Here is a 17,668-nt window from a genome sequence, read left to right on the forward strand (position 1 = left end):
GTTTCGCGCTAAAAATTCAATAACGTTAGTGACTGTGTGACACCAACAAGCTATTGCGCCTATCTATACCAGATTATTAATACTTCATTCACTGACGTCGTGTTGAAAATAAAGAACCAGACGCCTGTTGTTTGACAATATCGCTACTGTATTTCTACACAGAAATCTTCATTGCAAAATCGAGTACATGGCATTCAGCAAAATGTCATCAACACTAATCCCCCTGCCAGACCTGAAAATGAAGGTGGATGAGCTCTTTCATAAGTGGCTCAGTGATCCAGCAACACAGAAATCCTTGGAATACCATCTTGATCTAATCAAAAGCGGACAACACAATGATTTGAGCCATGGTGCCAATGAGGAGAAAAGGACTTTGACCCTCAATGAGAATAACAATGTGGCATCCCAGAAGAACCTGGCAGTGGTGAAGCCCTTCAGTAGTCCCTCCAGCCCCCCATCTGCCTGCACCCTGTCCTCAGGTAGTACCAGGGGGGCCATACCACAGAGGTCTGTCAGCACCAAAAAGGTAAATTGTCCACTCAGGACTGTATGATTGAACAACATGTACTGTTTTATCGACCTGTCCTTCCTATAAAAAAAGAGTTCATTTGTGTCAACAAGATATCGAGGCTATTAACATATGCTGTTTATAACAATGCATGTTTGTGAATGTGTTGAATATAAGTGACACCAGTATTCATATCCCCAAATCAGTCATAACTAAATAGTTAAATACTGTTTACTTGCTGCTTATCTGAACTTACAACGTTTTGATTATTTGCTTAAACCCACAGCTCATAGAATATCTGTTTGTGATGATAGACAGCATTTATTAAAATCTGCTGTGGGCACCACTGTATCATGTCAAAATGGTAGAAAACCCTTCTTTATAGGGGCCGTAGTTAAATTAAATTAGTTTTTGTTTGACTTATGTTATTGCCTTTGTCTGGCCACAGAGAAAATACTGATGAACTGTTGATGAATATCTTACAGCTTGAAAGATTGAGCGTAGCCTGTTCAGTGGAGGTTCCTTGTTTGTGCATATGTAGTGACTATCTGTGCTTGTTATTATGAGTTTTGGTAGTTTAATAAACATACATCATGATTCAATACAATAGTTTATAGGGTGGCCATTTTTTACAGCTAATTTTCAGATCAGTCAGTCAGAGCAGTCAGTCAGATAAGAATTATTTTGGCAGATTTGTATTAGCTTTTTATCACATTTACATGAATTACCTGAGCACATTTATAGAATAGTTTCTATTAAAAGAAGTAAAAGTAATAGAAATAAAAGACCATTTGTTTGTTAGACCACTTGGGTCCTGGTGGAATGGAGCATTTTTTTATAGTACCCATACACTATTTTGTATGTTTTTTACCAATTCACAGGTTCAGGCTGATATGAGTTTTGAGCAGTCTGCCATTGTAATTGTAAGTGATTTAACTTGAATTAATGATTGAATTCATGGGGGGTATTTGAAGCTAGTGTGCAGTTTTTCACACTTTGATTGGAATTTCCAGGGGGTAAATCAATTTTTTTTGTTAATGAGTGTGTATTGTGGTAGAAAAGGACTAAGGACTCTCAATCCTTCAGGAGGACAATTACAGCAGGAAAGTCTGGGCTTGAAGTTGATTTGGAACATGAGTGAGTGTGATGACAGTGAGACAGTTAGACAGCTGGGTCCACGTGCTCTTCAAAACTTCACCTTCTGCGTGTTGTTGACATGCAAAAAGACATGCTTGAGGAGGTGTTTCAAGTTGTCACTGGGGCGGCATCTGTTCTTTCCTGACTGAAACACCAGATCCGGGATGAGAACTAGACTGAACTGAAATGGTTCGGTCATGACTGTCAACATGATTTTCTCATTTAACATAACTAAACAAATTCCATATATCATTCTCTGATAATGTTCGTTCCTAGATCACAATCAGTCATATCTACTAAACTAAACATGCCAAATATCAGTGTAGTTTATATGTAGTTGAAAGTCTAAGACCTAAATGAGGCTTTCGGGTGACCTGATGAGAAAGGATTTATAGGTGGAAGAGGGGAAGTTGTATGATTTTCCTCTCAGTGAGCCTCAGCCCTGTTGCCAGTCCGCTCAGCCTGGATTGATATAAAGCAACTGTCAGAGATTGTGTATTTGGCTGTAATGTGTTATGACATGTGGCGGCAATGTGTCAGTCGATATTAAAGGGGGTTGTGAGGGTTATATGAAGTGATATTTCTATTTTGAGACAACAAAATGAATTTCCTGCATACAGAAGCATTCTACCGAGGATTACTTAAAAAATTTGATTTATGTGAGTGATTCATCCCTGAACAGCTGGGTCGAACATTGACATCAGACACCGATATAGATACCCTTGGTTCTGTTGTGTTGGCATTAAATGCCCAGAACTCTGCCAGTAAGATGAGGGTGTGGCAGCATTCATCCTCTGTGAAACATATTCTCAATTTACCCCCCTAAGATGCTCATATTCACAATATGTAGTTGAAGAAGTTTTATTTACATTTGGGTCAGTTCCCTACTAGTGGTCAGCACCCACGCTACAATTGCCTCTGTGTCATGAGTAAGATATCTCACATGTTGACACAATAGTTTTAGTTATTTAGAGATGTAAAAATTGGTTTTCTGTTCACAGGTTATTTCTTGAGATGTCTTTCTATAATGTGCCCTAGTGGGTTCAGCAACAAGCTATTTGAAGCAGAGGTCTAAGGTCACATCATCAGCTCTCTACATGGCAGAGACACCCCAGGTGTTAAACTGTCCCCCGACTTTTTTTATTTTAGGATCTCTCTCTTTAGCTACACTTTAGTTAACGTATTTCAAGCTTTGCCTTTTAGACTTAGTTGATCTAGACTGTATAGAATTGATGTAGTTTGATGCTGCATATTGCCTTTTTTGATTCCTCATTGTATGCATTGTATTTTAAAGTTAAAAATCAAATGAAGAAATACGTCAAACCCATATCGTCATCTGCTTTATAACACATTTTATGTCCTCTCACTGAAAATGCAATCCTGAAGCGCAATGTTGAATATCATTTCATTATTACGATTGTGTTAATCAGGACCAGGGATGCACACAGTCCTGTACATTCCTGGGGCTAATATGAGAAACTATTATTCTTAATTTGGCTAATATTTGATAAACAGATATTTCTTAGCACACATGTGCACATCAACTGTTGCCTGATATATGCTCAGCATGTGACAAGTCCAAAGGTATCTTCAACACAACCTGATAAACATTCGCTGCCATCTGGGAATGTCATCTTATTGGTCAGTAGGCCCATGGAAGTCAACAGGACAAATATCAGGTGCTACTTTAACTAATAAATAGCTCAAACCTAAACCAAGACTGAAAATGTTCAGTCGTAACACTTTTCATTTTTTTGCCTCTTTTTTGACCCCTTTGTCATCCATTCAGTTGCTTATGATCTAGGTCTAAATTCCCATCTCAGACAAAGACTGTGGATGCAGAACGGTACTGGTTCTGTACTCCTGTTGGAAGCGAGCTGTGGCTTTACGGCTACTTCTGTCTAATAGCTTGAATTCACCTGTTTGAACTGTGGAACATTCCACTGGTTGCATTGTGTTGCTATCACAAGCCAGCCAACCATACTATTTGTGGGACACCGTGTATGATCGTATTGACAGATGCAGAAAACCCTCGGGGGGGTTGATCAGGTTGGCCCCATCCTTCAATGGTTTGTCTTGTCACTGTTGGACCCTGCAAGTTGTTTGATGAATACTGCAGATTTGAGCACCAGTGCTAAAATATCAGTTTTAAAAATTAAGCAAAGCTTCCATAGTGTGGATGTGCAAATAGTCATTTGACTGAAAGGAATTCTGACGTGTGACTTTGCCAATAGTCACTAAATCCAGTTTGTTTTGTAATCTCATCTATTATGTAATGAAGTGAGCATGACTGGGCATGCGATACGTCACACACAGCATACAAATCAAATTGAGGAGATCCTATTTGGCATATTGGGCTGGTTTTTGTGGTTTGCTTGTGGGCACAGTACTTTCTGTGTGACTAAATTTAGTTAAAATCCTAACTCACAAGTCCCTCAAATGATTTGGTCAGTGTCGTAGCCAGCTGTAAGCCTTGTCATTATGCGTAAAAGTACATATTATGGTTCCTGCCTGTACACGTGAGTTGACAGTGTTTGGCTGCAGCACTTTCCATTCCACAGTTTGAATTGATTAGTAACAACAAAAGGCAGCCGATGTGAAAAGTCATCTTACAAACAGCTTATCAGGCATATGCAGCGTCCTGTGTGGAGGATAACAGGAAGTTGGTTTCTGCAGAAAACTGTGGTCTTTGTGATCCTGTCAACTAAAAATAACATGGGTGTGCTTTTGCGTCTGTGCACAATAATATCATTAACAAATATTGATTTCCTCACAAAGCCTGCTCTATTTCTCTTCTCAGCACATGTACAGGTGATGGGTCTTCCCTGTGCACGGAAAGCACAACATGGCAACCACAACAATGTTAGATCAGTGAATTTATGAAGAATTGATGTAATTGCCATCACTGTAGGACAGCAGTGAGCTGGAGCGAATGTTTGTTTGAGAACTAAAGATGCACAGATCCAGATCTAGTTTCTTGGATTGCCCAAACAGTATTTGGCCGGTGCTTTTAATAGGCACAGACTGTGTTTGGACATCATTCTTTGAATTTGACATGCCCCCCTCCCTCTCTGTTGGCCCATCAACTATAATAAGATGAGGAATGGTTGGGCAGCCACCAAGCTTGTTGGAGGAAGGCAAAACAAAGACCACCATAAGATAGGATGCAGAGTACTTGAATATATGTCCGTGCTGTGAATGTCATCATCTGTTTTCCCCCACAGGAAAACTAAGTAATACCTCGCCATTATTTGTCTTTAAACCTGTACTATGTCTGCAAGAACGTCTTATCATTTATAAGAAAGAGAAGGATGTATATGTATCAAAAGCAGATGTATATATGGTGTTTTATTTTGCAGTCCATCACATCAAGGCAGTTGTTTTACATTTGCCCATGAGCCATCTGTCTATGCTGTCCACATGAGGAATCAAAACCCTTTTTTTTTTTTTTTTTTTTGAAGGGTAAGCCAGTGGACATGATCAGTTTGTGGTCCCGATATGAAGGGGCATCCTACAATTGGCTCTGTGGCTGCTGCAGGCCTGTCTCTTTACATAACCTTCCATGAGCCCTGAAGAATGTAAACTGGAGAAGGGCAGATCCCTTGCACACACCCCTCCCATCCCGTACACTAACTGAGTCCCACACACATACACTCTGTCACTCCTTAGTCTTCCCAGCAGCTTTGAGGCAAGGGCTCCCTGACCCTGTGCAGTGTGTCTGCATGTTATGTAGCGACGTAGCGACCGGCAGAGTTGAGATTGTGCGACCTGATCCGGAATGGGAAAGGGAGTCACAGTAGCAGCTGCTCCCTTGCATTTAAGAGGCTCTTACGCTGACAGAGGACAATCAGAGGGATATAGACTACTGACTTCTGCTCACAGAACTGAAGGCATCTCATTTCTCGGACAGCAGGAAAACAGTGGATTGATTATTACGTGCGTTTATATGTCTTCCCCATCGTGTCCAGCACAAGGATGAGGATGAGGGAGCTGTCTCTGCGTCAGGACCCTGACCTGAGAAAGGAGTTGGCTCTTCTGGCACGCGGCTGTGACTTTGTTCTGCCCTCTCGGTTCAAGAAGAGGCTCAGAGCCTTCCAGCAAGGACAGGCAGGTGTTACCGTGGGTGCACCCACTGAGGTCACCCACTGAGCTGTCAGTAGCTGTGTTCTTCATGTATTCAGATTGTCGTGGTGCTGTTTGCAGTGTTACAGGCCACTAATCCCAGGTAGTCATTCCAAAGTTTTACCATATCATCGTTATCTCAGGCATGTTGTGCGCAGCCCGCTTTACTGTTGTCTTTTAGGCCACATCAGAATGAGATTGTGTAAAATGTCATGGGGCTTAGCAGTTAGCGCTCAAGAGCTCTGATAGCGGTTAGCATGAAGCGAGATAGAGGGGACAGTGCAGGGCAACAGAAGATGTTTCTGTCCTTTTATAGCCATAGCTGCTAGCAGCACACAGGACAGACACGAGGAGAAGATCCGAAGCTTTCATCACGTATCTGATTGAACTCAGTAGAATGTCACTGCTAACACGTGGAAACTGATCCAGCCTCCGTAATTGTTGGATCATACTTTTACATTTTGAATTGGGTATTGGCTCCATCAAATCAAACCAAAGCAAACACCAACAACAGTATTTTTATTGTTCAGTAAAAATGTGGGAGTGTTTGTGTGACTGTTGAAGGCCATGCAGAATCATCCCACTTCGCAAATTCTGGATGGAAATATTCTTCCGAACCTAAGATGCTTATGCTGTTTGTACTGACTGAATCAACAGACATTTGAATTCAGTTTCAGTTTCAGTTCAATTCAGTTTCTAACAGTGCATCTTTCACAATGTAGTTTTCAACAGGACACACAGTGGCAATGCCACCTGTGAATATGATCTCACAGCACATCAGCTGTGCCGGCTCATGTGGTAAATCATACTGGGTTAGAATCAGATTTGGCATAAATACCATGAGGCCGGGTGACGTCATAGTTTGGATTATATGGACACTGGTTTCCATGTGACTGATGCCATCTCTCCCATGGAGCATGTGCTCATACCAACAAGCCTGGCTCTTCTGCTCGGACCCATAATCTCACTACGTTCCACTTTGAATTTTGATGTTAGGTGTGAGGTAGAAGTAGTAAAGAGTCACTTGTGTTTTACTTGTAATCTCTGTTTCAAGAGAGTATGACTCTCTAGAGTAATTATCCAAACCCGAACTCAGCCCAGTGTTAACGGTTCGTACATACATACTGTACATACACGACCAACATGTACGCATACAGCACATGCCTGTCATGCTTCTTTCTAGTGTCTGTCATTGTCTGTTTTCCTGTAACCAGGTATGGTGTGTAAACCTAGTATAAACATTGTCACGTCATCACATCGCAAGCATTCTCATCATTAATTAGGTGGAATGAAAACACTGTGGACCTCTGGATAGTCATTGCAGTCATTCATAGCATTATTGAAGTTTGAATAACCTTTCACTTCCTGGAAAGAAAGCAGTAGCAAATACAATTAGTGTCATGTACTCTTCCTACTGCATTAAGAAATATTTAAAACATTTGGAGCATTTGTCTAATTTATGTGATAAATGTGATTAAATCTAAAACTCCCCAGATAAAACAAGAAATAATACATAACAATAAATACATATTTATTGTAGAAATCTTTCAAAAACGAAATATATATCTATTTTTAAATTTGAGCCATCTCACTGGGTTTCTCTGAGGAGTCTGGAATTAATCAAGCATGACATTTAACCACTAGAACTTTTTTTTTTTTCTGTACAGGATTTCATGTAAATAACTACAATATGACATGTTTAGCAATAAATAATAATGTGCTTCACTATTTTTCATAAAACAGTACATTTGAAAATGCATGTATAACAATAATAATAATTATATTTTAGCATTAGAAGTGGCGAATAGTTTGTGCTCAGTGGTATGATGAATGTTCACTGTGCCAAAAAATACGTTTATAATTATTTTATCCCGGAAACGGCAGCAGTAAATAAGTGTATTCTAATAGACATTTGATATATTTTTGCATGTCAGTTATTTCCATTCATATGTAGTCTGACGTTTCCCTTAAACATCATGTACGAGCTGAATAAGATGACATAATCAAGTTAGCAATCATTTCTGTCACAGGAGATTCTATTACAGATAAATGGATAATTGTTGTTGAGTAATCAGACCCCTCCGATGGGCCTGCGGCTAGTTGAAATGGTAGCGTCGTGGAGTTTGCAAAAGCGAGCCCCAGCACGCTGGAATGTTCAAAGTGAGAGGTCCTGGGTGTTTGCTAGCGTCAGTGGCTAACATTTGACTTCTATGTGTTTGTCTTAGGCACAGGTGAGGACGGAGGAACGTGTCACCAAAGCGCTGAGTGAAAGCATTCCAAAGTTCTACTTCCCACAGGGCCGGCCCCAAGCCAACCTCAACATCGACGGCCTCATTTCCAAAATTGAGAAAATATTTTCCCAATTTCCAAATGAAAGAGCCACCATTGAGGACATGGGGCAGGTTGCCAGGGTGAGAATTTGATTAGTAGCATGGACGTTCAGTGGCCACCCAACAAATTATTTTCATTAGTGCTATTTAGACCCAGGCTTTAATAATGTTTGCTCATTTAAAACCCCATGGAAACTATATCTCCAGCTCCCAGAGGAATGGGTGCAGTGTTTAGAGGAATAAGTGGAGTCAGGAGAGAGATGTTTCCTTAAATGATGCAACACTGCTCATCAATGTCATCACTCTCTCCTATGGTTATTAGTTCCATATATGATGAGGTGTTTTTTTCTTTCCTCTTTTTTTCCATGACTGCACCAACACTGCATTGTCTCTGCTGCTTGTGTGTCGTCAGGCATGCGAGTGTCCTCTTTACTGGAAAGCGCCGTTGTTCTGCTCGGCTGGAGGAGACAGGACGGGCTTCGCGTCCGTTCACAAGTTCGTGGCTATGTGGAGAAAGTAAGACAATGGCCCCTCTTGATCTACAGTCACACACACAATACAATATCTGGTATTGTGACATTTATTTGTCCAGCCCTACAGAGAAATCACCGGTCAACACTGGTCCCACAAACATATTCAAGTGTGATAACAAATACATGAATGAAAGTGACCACTGACTTCCTTTCTGTGTCAGCCAGTGTGCCTTATACTCGACTTGGAAAAGATTCTTAGAAAACTATCATCGTCGAGACGATGACGAGACGAGACGTCAAGGCGGAAATGTTAGAGCTTTTAGTCACAGCCTAGTCTCAGACTGAGATGTTACAAATACTGTGACCATCGGGACTTTTCTTTTCTTTCATTCTATCAGCTATTTGAGTGCTCATCTATTGGTTGCAATGGTTTCAAACACGTTTCATATTGTTGTAAGCCCCAGACTCGGAAAAGACTGAAAACCAGCTCAAATTGCCACCTTCTACTTAACGAACGAGATGACGCGAGCGTGCTGCCACTCCAGTAAAACTCCTACTTCTGACTCTGTTTCTTGAGTGTGACCGTGAAAATACACAAAAAACTGGTATAAGCCCAGCAGACCTGCGTGCGGAATACTGTTACTGAAAGTGGACAGACTTGACCTTTGACCCAGGCACATAACGGAGCCAGTCTCAAATGAGAAGTCTCTACTTAACACCCCAGCTCACAGTTACCCAGCAGCAATTCAGAATGCTAATTTCAGAATGTATTATACCTGCACGTGCACCTTTGATGGACTCGTGTTCTTGAGAGAATCACTAAGTGAACATAAGTGGGAATAACCTTGCAACCATCTGTTCTCTCTTTTCCTCTCCAGGACTCTGCAGACCTGTCACGATGACGCTTCTAAATTTGTACACCTCTTGGCCAAACCTGGCTGTAATTACCTGGAACAAGACGACTTTATTCCATTCCTGCAGGTACTAGCTACAGCTCGCCCAGGGAGGGGGCTGGACTTGGCAGCTCACTGGCTCGTGTTGTGCAAGCTGGATTTTGTGACCATCTTGCTGAGGCAGTGCTTTTTCATTGGGCGGAAGACAAATTCACGGATGCTACTTTAAGTCGGTTCTAAGCTAGAGGAGAGCATTGGGAGCGATTCCTCTCGTGTGGAAATGCTACTATGTGTCTAAAATATTGTCCTTTTCCAGTCAGTCTTGGCATGTGTTCTTGTTTTGCTGGTTGTTTGAATTCTCAATCCCCCTGGCGAACTGTTGGTGCACCACACTTGCCCCACCCCACACCTGATTCATTTTCATACTGGCAGGAGCTGCTGGCCCGAGCTGCACACAGCCGTTCTCATCCCAGATGCCTTGTGGCACATGCTCTTTAATTTGTACAGCTCCACTCCGTGTATGGTTTTTGACTGTTCTGATGAATGAGATGGGGGATTGCAGCGGAGTAGATCTGACTGTCCCCGCCTGTTTCCCGTGCCCTGTGATTTATGTGTCTCTCTATGATTTCATTTCACACAGAACGAGTCAAAGAGGCACCAACAGCTGCCCTGGAATAAGGCATTTTAATTTCATTGCCACCTTAGCATTTATGTCAACAGCTTTTTCCCGCAGCACAATGGAAGTGGGTAGAAGGAAGGAAACACGAGTGGAGTTTCATGGTTTCAAGAATATGACTTTAATTAGCGCTGCAGGTCACCCCATGTGATGTGAACAGCACACACCCTTTTCCTGCCTCATCACTGTCAATTTGTCTTTGCTACATCCCAAAACAGGTTGAACCACACTATTATCAGACAGGTTTGCTGCTCCCAACCAGGCCTTTTCCCCTCATGAGCGTATTGCACGATAGAGTGACGTAGACGTACGCAGACAACTATTGCTGTCGGAATAAGTGGGGATCTATATGCTGATCCAACATGCTGCTTGCTCTGTTGAGCAACAAAGAAATACAGATGTGATTTTCCCTTTAACTTTGAAAGTAACTAGAGAGTTTCTTTGGTCGTCAGAGTTGTTCTTTTGTGGGTATGGAAATGAGGCAGATGTTCAGAAAGTGAGCTGATTTTCTGATTTCAGGACGTGGTGAACTCACATGCAGGCCTGGCCTTTCTAAAGGAGGCGCCGGACTTTCACTCCAGATACATCACCACGGTAGACCACCACATATGTCAGCGCGTCATTGTGGAACCTTTGGATGTAGCTGGACGTGCTAACATTGTCAGCTGTGTTCCTTCAGGTCATTCAGAGGATATTTTACAATGTGAACCGATCATGGACCGGAAAAATAACCTGTTCTGAACTCAGGAAAAGTACCTTTCTTCAGGTATTTACCTCTAGTTCCTTTCATATATATATTATATTTAGTTTGATTCAGTAAATATCGGTTTTGCCTTTTTTCTGCTGTACCAGAATGTGGCCCTGCTTGAACAAGACGAAGACATAAACCTTCTGACGGAATTCTTTTCCTACGAGCATTTCTACGTCATCTACTGCAAGTTCTGGGAACTGGACGCTGACCACGACCTCTACATTGACCAGAAGGACTTGGTTCAACACAACGACCAAGGTGCCTTCATTCGCAGACTTTGGGATCAAACCGCGTGTTGTTGAATTTAGTTGTCAACAAAAGTCCTAAATGAGTATCCAGACGTGATCGTAACCTTCCTGGTAACGTCAGCAAACCACGACAAATAGGCTGCAACTACTGAGCATGAGACGATAGGAAGTCGGTTTGATGTGATTTGGTCCGGATTTAACAGGCGCCCACTCAGGAAAACGGTTTGTCTGTGACGCTTCCTCCCCACACACTCCACACCACATGTTCTTGTTTGATGGTCTGTGAGTACGGCTGGGAAACGAGACACGGAATCAATAAGAGAGCACTATGTGTTTTCTTCGGATGACGCTATGTCTGGAACTATTTCTGCCACGTTATGGTCAAAAGGATGACCAGAGGATTTATAGCATTGTCAGGATTTAAAATTAAAAAAAAGACAGACTGATGAACTGTGTGAAAATAGATCACACTTGTTAGAAGAGTTGAGTGTTAACAGGGTGAACTGGTGTCTGACAGGAGAAATGAAGGAGTCTCGACTGTAAATAATCTGTTGCTGTATATTTTTCAGCCATTTCCCACAAGATGATTGAGAGGATATTCTCAGGGACGGTAACAAGGTGAGTGAGTAAAGTCACTGAGCTTTCCACTGAAATCCCAGTTTATGTTTAGTATAACAGCTCGTTCCATTAGGGACAGACGCGTCTATAAGGAGGGGCGACTGAGCTATGCCGACTTCGTCTGGTTTCTGATCTCCGAGGAGGACAAGAAGACTGACACCAGGTGTTTAGACGCGTCCTGTGCTGAGTGTCAGCGTCCTAGTGTTCTCCTGTGTGACGTCAGTGTCTGTGCCCAGTATAGAGTACTGGTTCCGCTGTATGGACCTGGATGGGGACGGAGTGCTCAGCATGTACGAGCTGGAGTACTTCTACGAGGAGCAGTGTCACAAGTTGGAGACCATGGCGATTGAGCCGCTTCCTTTTGAAGACTGTCTGTGCCAAATGCTTGACCTTGTCAAGCCTGAGGTCAAAGGTCAGACCTTTTTCCACATGTATACATGCTTGGCGGTATTAATTCACTAATTGATTGATTGACTGACTGAAGTCTTCATTTCAAACATGTTAAAAAATACTAAATGAAGTTAAAAAATAAATACGAACATATATTCATGTAAACAAAAGACAAGGCAACACTGGGGCAGACTACACGGATCCACCAACATGTTCCAGACGGAGTAGGATGAGTCCTTCCCCTTAATCCTGTGTGACACACACACTCATACACCGCCAACCTTACAACTCAAAACTTTCCTCTTTGTTATTTCATAAACAGCAAGGCATCACTATGGAAATAATGTGCACAATAATAATCCATCTGCATACAAGTTGTACACTGACCGGTATCATAAATAACATGCGAACAGTTCATTGTTAGACATTTACAAATAAAATGTTTGCATGCTGTTTCTTGCTTTTCCCCCGCTAATGATAATTCTGTAAAAATATAAAACAATAAAAAAAATAATAAAAAAGTAGGTCAGACACTTAGATTTAAATGACACAAATTCAAACGTAATCACAAAATAGAAAATGGCGTCTTGGGAATCACTGGTCTAGACAGTATATATGCCTGAATCTATATAATAAATCCTCAACACCCCCATCTACATCACGACATCACATGCGGTTTATTCACACACACAACGTTTCTTTGTACCTGTTTTTGAATTGTGATGTGTTTTGACTCTGTGACAGCAGCAGACGTGTTCGGACCGGGTCACTGCTCTGGACCACCAGCTGTTTGTTTCGTCCATGCTGTTGTGAGAGGATGCATGTTAGGTATTGATAGCTGCGGCCAGAATGTGACCCTCGGCTGACCTGGAGGCGCTGGACAAGCTGAGCTGTGTAATTCAGGATGTAATATGATTCGTAACAACTTAGCTGAGTATTTCAGACTGATGTCCATCTGAACAGTGAGTCCTTTCGGCGGTTGACTGCACTGAGCTGATCAGGTACCTGCGTGGTGGACCACCACATGCCTGATCTGGATGAGGTTTATTTTTCAAGTGACCTCCGTATGAACTGTTAGTTTGCTCTAGTTTGTGGGTTTATTGTGACTAAACTTCCAAAGGTTATAGAGTATTCTACTGGTAATGTGATTTTGATCTGTGCTGCAGACGTGTCAGCGTGCAGATGAGCCACAGATGGAGATATTTGATTTGATTACACTGAGTTGACATAATGATGTGATGACACGTCTGATGGTGTTTACATGAACAGCTGACGATCCCTGTCGTATGGAATCCAGGAGTCTATCTCCAACCAAACCAAATGTCTGCTCTGCTCAAGTTCAACTCCTAGAGTCCTACCGGTATTGACTTTACCGCGAGGACGTTTATTTGTCTCTGACCTCAACTGGGAAGTGCTAAAAGATGGAGAAGGAGAGGGGGAAAAAGGTCCGGGGGCTGATCTTTATATGTCTGAAGGGTTTTAAACAGCTGCACACTGCTGCTCTGTCTCACATCTGTAAAAATAGAATAGGTTGCATCCTTTGACAAAAGGCCCTGGATGTTGTCCACTTACAACAGCATGTGGCTTCCTCCAAATTATTTAATGAATGCCCTCGCATGAAATATGCAGAGCTGGACTTTTGTTTCAGACCCGCCCTTTAAAGCTCGATCCCATGGAGGAGACGGACGCCAGCGCTCATAACAGAACTTGACTTGTCTGTGAATACGTTTTCGTCTAAAGTCCCTGTGCTGTCCTGTCCAGGTAAGATCACTTTGCGGGACCTCAAGAGGTGTAAAATGTCCCACATCTTCTTTGACACCTTCTTCAACATCGAGAAGTACTTGGACCACGAGCAGAGGGACCCCTTCTTCGCCGTCCGGGTACGTGTCTACTCCAGTGCCTCGAGGTGGGAGAGTCTTCCAGACTTACGTTAACGTGTCTTCTGACCCGTTAAAGGAGGCGGAGACAGAAGGCCAGCAGGTCTCCGACTGGGAGAAATACGCTGCAGAAGAGTACAACATCCTCGCGGCTGAGGAGGCCGTAGATGATCAGTGCATAGATGTGTAAGTCTTTTCCATTCATCAGGTGCCGCTGCAATTATGTCTGAAGGAAGAAGTAGAAATGCATCTCATGTCCACCAAATATGAATGCACCAAACCTTATTTTATCTCCATCCTCCACCAGGAAAACATCCCTTAGCATTTGGAAACTGTCCTTTCACTTTTAGTTCAACAAAATGTAATAGTTTTCTTCGGGTTATAGCTCCAGAACTGTTGAATCTGTTCACACTATAGTTTGGTGTTGTTGTCTTTATCTTCCTTCACTGAAAATCCACAAGCATTGTAATATTTCTTGTTCTAGATCATAGGATCCACGACGACCTGAGCATTTATTGCGGCTGTATACACACATACTGAAAATGTCCTTATCTGGCCATAATGAAATATCCTTTTAAAAACTTCCTGCATCCAGATGGTTCCAGAACACTGCCAACATGTAATCATATGTTCCTGGTCCCATTATCAGCTTTTCCTGAACATTTCACTACAATCCATTCAGGACGTTTCAGGATATTTTGCAACAGACAAAAACAAAATCTCCTTGGTGGAGGTAATGAATGACTCGACCATGGCCCCCGGTGACCTCTAGATGTCAGAGCAGTTTTTTTCCAGAGTGGACCTGTGGAGGTTCTCAGTGCTCCAGGTCATAGGAGCTCACCGGGTCAGATCTTAGACAGCTGGACTTGCCAGCTTGTAAAAAGCTTCTTCAGCACTCAGATAAGTTCAGTTGTCTTGTCTTATCCCACACCGGTCTCATTCCCACTCCAGTTTCTGTCCCTGAGTGGGAATCAGTGCGAGATGATGTTGACAGGCATGTTGTGTGGCGTTTTAGGAACACCACCAACTTCTAACGACAGGCTCCTGCCAGAGCAGGTAAGACACAGAGTACCAGACAAATATTCTCCTCCCCTCCTGCCCCCCCCAGTCCTGATCCCCCTCCCCCGTCTACCCAACGGGTCCTGGCATCAGAGAACCGTTTCACTGAATGAAATCTGGGACTGGGAACTGCTGTGTGTTAATCCCAAACATCTGCTCCTGCACCATCTCTGTCCACGCCATGGTCCTTTACAGTCACCCTGGATTGTGTCACATGTTCTCAGATCAGGTCCATTCTCACCTGCTGGACGCACGTCCAAATGTACAGAAAATCCACCTACTGGCAGTGCTTGTTTGCTGCTTCCTAGCAGATCAACTTTAGCTCAGTTTTTCCTGTACAGACATGAGCGTGGTTTTGATTCTTATCGTTCAAATTTCCAAAGCAAATCTGTGTTTCCTCGTGTCTGTGTTCAGGTATGACAATCCACTGAGACCCTCAGAGCACGACATCTCCACCAAGCTGGGTCTGACCACGAGACACTTCTTTGCCATCCCCAGTCCTCACTGCAACCTGGACGGCTATGACGATGCAGATGACTTCTGATGATGACGGGTTTCCTTCGACAAAGCGTTCAGACAGCGGTGTTGGAGGTTCAAGCCAAAGCCAAAGATCAAAGACTCACGTGGTTAGGACCAGTTTTCATCCAGCAAAATGAAGAAACAACAAAACTAAGTCAAGTTTCGTGGTGGGATCAAATGATACATGTTATCACACATGTCGAACAGGACACATGAACCAGAGGGGTATGTGCACTTTAATATTCTCAGCTGTCACCACAGCAGACTGTCACAGACCTTCACTCCATCCTCCCATCACTATCACATTTATCTGATTTCAATTACGTAACTGGCTCCCTTGTTTGACACAGTTGTCCTAGTTTCAATTCTCTGTCATTGGCTAATGTTACATTCCCATGATCATAGCTGAAGGTTCTGTTCTAGAATGTCCATTCAGTCCTCTGTGGTTAGTTGAATGCAAAGTTACTGTAAGTGCCAACACTCTGATGCCTTCAGAGCAGCTCAGTGGAGATAGTCACACATGGGCTGTACTGTCTGTCTGAGATGGCTTTTAAATTATCTGAAATGAATTTATAAAAAGCTGTACATATTTGTGCTTGCTGTGATGTAAAAATTATTTGGGCAAGTTTTTAGACAGAATATTTTGTTCCTTACATAGTAATTAAGCATCTTTAAGCAAATAATAAAGACTTTGTTAATGGTGTGATGATGTCATTGATATTTTCTATCTACAAGACACTTGGCCGGACATGATGTTTTGAATTATATTTATTAAAATTATCATGAATGATACATTTTATTCATGGGTGCGTTTCATGCCACTAGAGGTCACGCTACAGGTGAAAGTTAAATGCATTACAGACAAGAAAAATGGACAATGATTGCAACATCAACTGCCACATGGTCTGTTCAGGTTTCAAAAGAGAAGTTCTCAGGTGTGACGACTTGGAGGAAGAGCGAAGTCAAGGGCCTTGAAAGAGACTGGTAGTATTTAGTAATGGATGAGATGTGTGACTGGGAGCCAGTGGAGCTGCTGCAGGACGGCTGTGATGTAGGATGAGGACGGGGTTCAAGTGATGATTCTAGTTCATGCTGCTGAATTCTGTTACAGTTGGTGAAGGGTTTTCTGGGGATAACTGCAATCGTCGAGCTGGCAAGTGACAAGACTGAACCAGTATGGTAGAGACTGAGGCGGCTGATGTTCCGGGGGTGAAAATAGGATGAAATGAATGATATTAAATACATAAACGACATGTAGCAATGCTAAAGGCTCGTTCACGTCGACAACAACAGCGTCAACACATATCAAGGGTAACAGTCTAACCGGTGGAGCCAAACACTGAGAATGAAAAAGTGACCTGATGTCACTGCTGGGAGTACTCAGGAATACACAGGTATTTATTGGATTTTTATTGGATTCGTGACTTTGGTGCTAAAATCAACAGCCTCTTTGTAAACACCTTTTAGTTGTACAAGTTGCTGCTGACTGGTGTGGACGCTGTCATTTGTTTTTGGTGCGGAAGGCCCCTAGATCATTCCCTATCAGAAGGAATGATAAAGTGGCACAGGCAGGACAATTCATACGGCGTTGCTGACCTGCAAAACAGTCAGTTTAATTATTTGTGAGCAAATGAACACATGAACAACTACCAATATCCATCATAATGAATCCATCAGAACAATGTGGCACTGATGTGCCTTCACAGCTGTCTGGACAATCTCAAAACATAGACTTTTCATCCCTTTGACACCTGATCGTCACACACGCCACCTGGATGTATTTATTAGTTTATCTGTAAAGAGGGTTTTTTTTACCAGCACTATTCAAGATTCAAAGTGTTTATTGTCATATGCACAGTAAAGAAGGCAGGTTTCCTTGTACAATGAAAATCTTACTTTGCCGTCCACCCTGAATGCCTATTGTATCTGGGAGTAATTTAACTTCATCATTACATCATGCAGTAAGTAAGGAACCAATGGAATCTTTTAGATTGCACAAACATTTCTGAGATGAAGTTTGTGAGGACACGGTTGGTGCAAAAGTGTAAAAGGATTCAAATCCATTGT

General features: G+C 42.4%; 1 protein-coding gene across 1 annotated transcript; it reads left to right on the plus strand.

Moving 5' to 3' along the window:
- The first annotated feature begins 202 nt into the window (after window positions 1–202).
- On the plus strand, window positions 203–15,626 carry LOC144742304 (serine/threonine-protein phosphatase 2A regulatory subunit B'' subunit beta-like). Its single transcript, XM_078624774.1, has 13 exons — window positions 203–526; window positions 7,993–8,178; window positions 8,510–8,613; window positions 9,449–9,551; window positions 10,659–10,733; window positions 10,819–10,905; window positions 10,992–11,148; window positions 11,708–11,756; window positions 11,830–11,919; window positions 11,993–12,168; window positions 13,908–14,026; window positions 14,103–14,209; window positions 15,497–15,626. Exons 1-13 carry the CDS (start codon window positions 203–205, stop codon window positions 15,624–15,626), a joined length of 1,707 nt encoding a protein of 568 aa, XP_078480900.1.
- The last annotated feature ends 2,042 nt before the right edge of the window (window positions 15,627–17,668 follow it).

This window comes from Lampetra planeri, unplaced genomic scaffold (genome assembly GCF_965212315.1).
Source record: "Lampetra planeri unplaced genomic scaffold, kcLamPlan1.2.h2 scaffold_977, whole genome shotgun sequence".
NCBI lineage: Eukaryota > Metazoa > Chordata > Hyperoartia > Petromyzontiformes > Petromyzontidae > Lampetra > Lampetra planeri.

Coding starts and splice junctions, on each gene's coding strand:
- LOC144742304 (XM_078624774.1), top strand. CDS start 203: ATGTCATCAACACTAATCCCCCTGCCAGACCTGAAAATGAAGGTGGAT. Junction 12,169..13,907: donor TGTCAAGCCTGAGGTCAAAG/GTCAGACCTTTT, acceptor TGTCCTGTCCAG/GTAAGATCACTTTGCGGGAC. Junction 14,027..14,102: donor ACCCCTTCTTCGCCGTCCGG/GTACGTGTCTAC, acceptor GACCCGTTAAAG/GAGGCGGAGACAGAAGGCCA.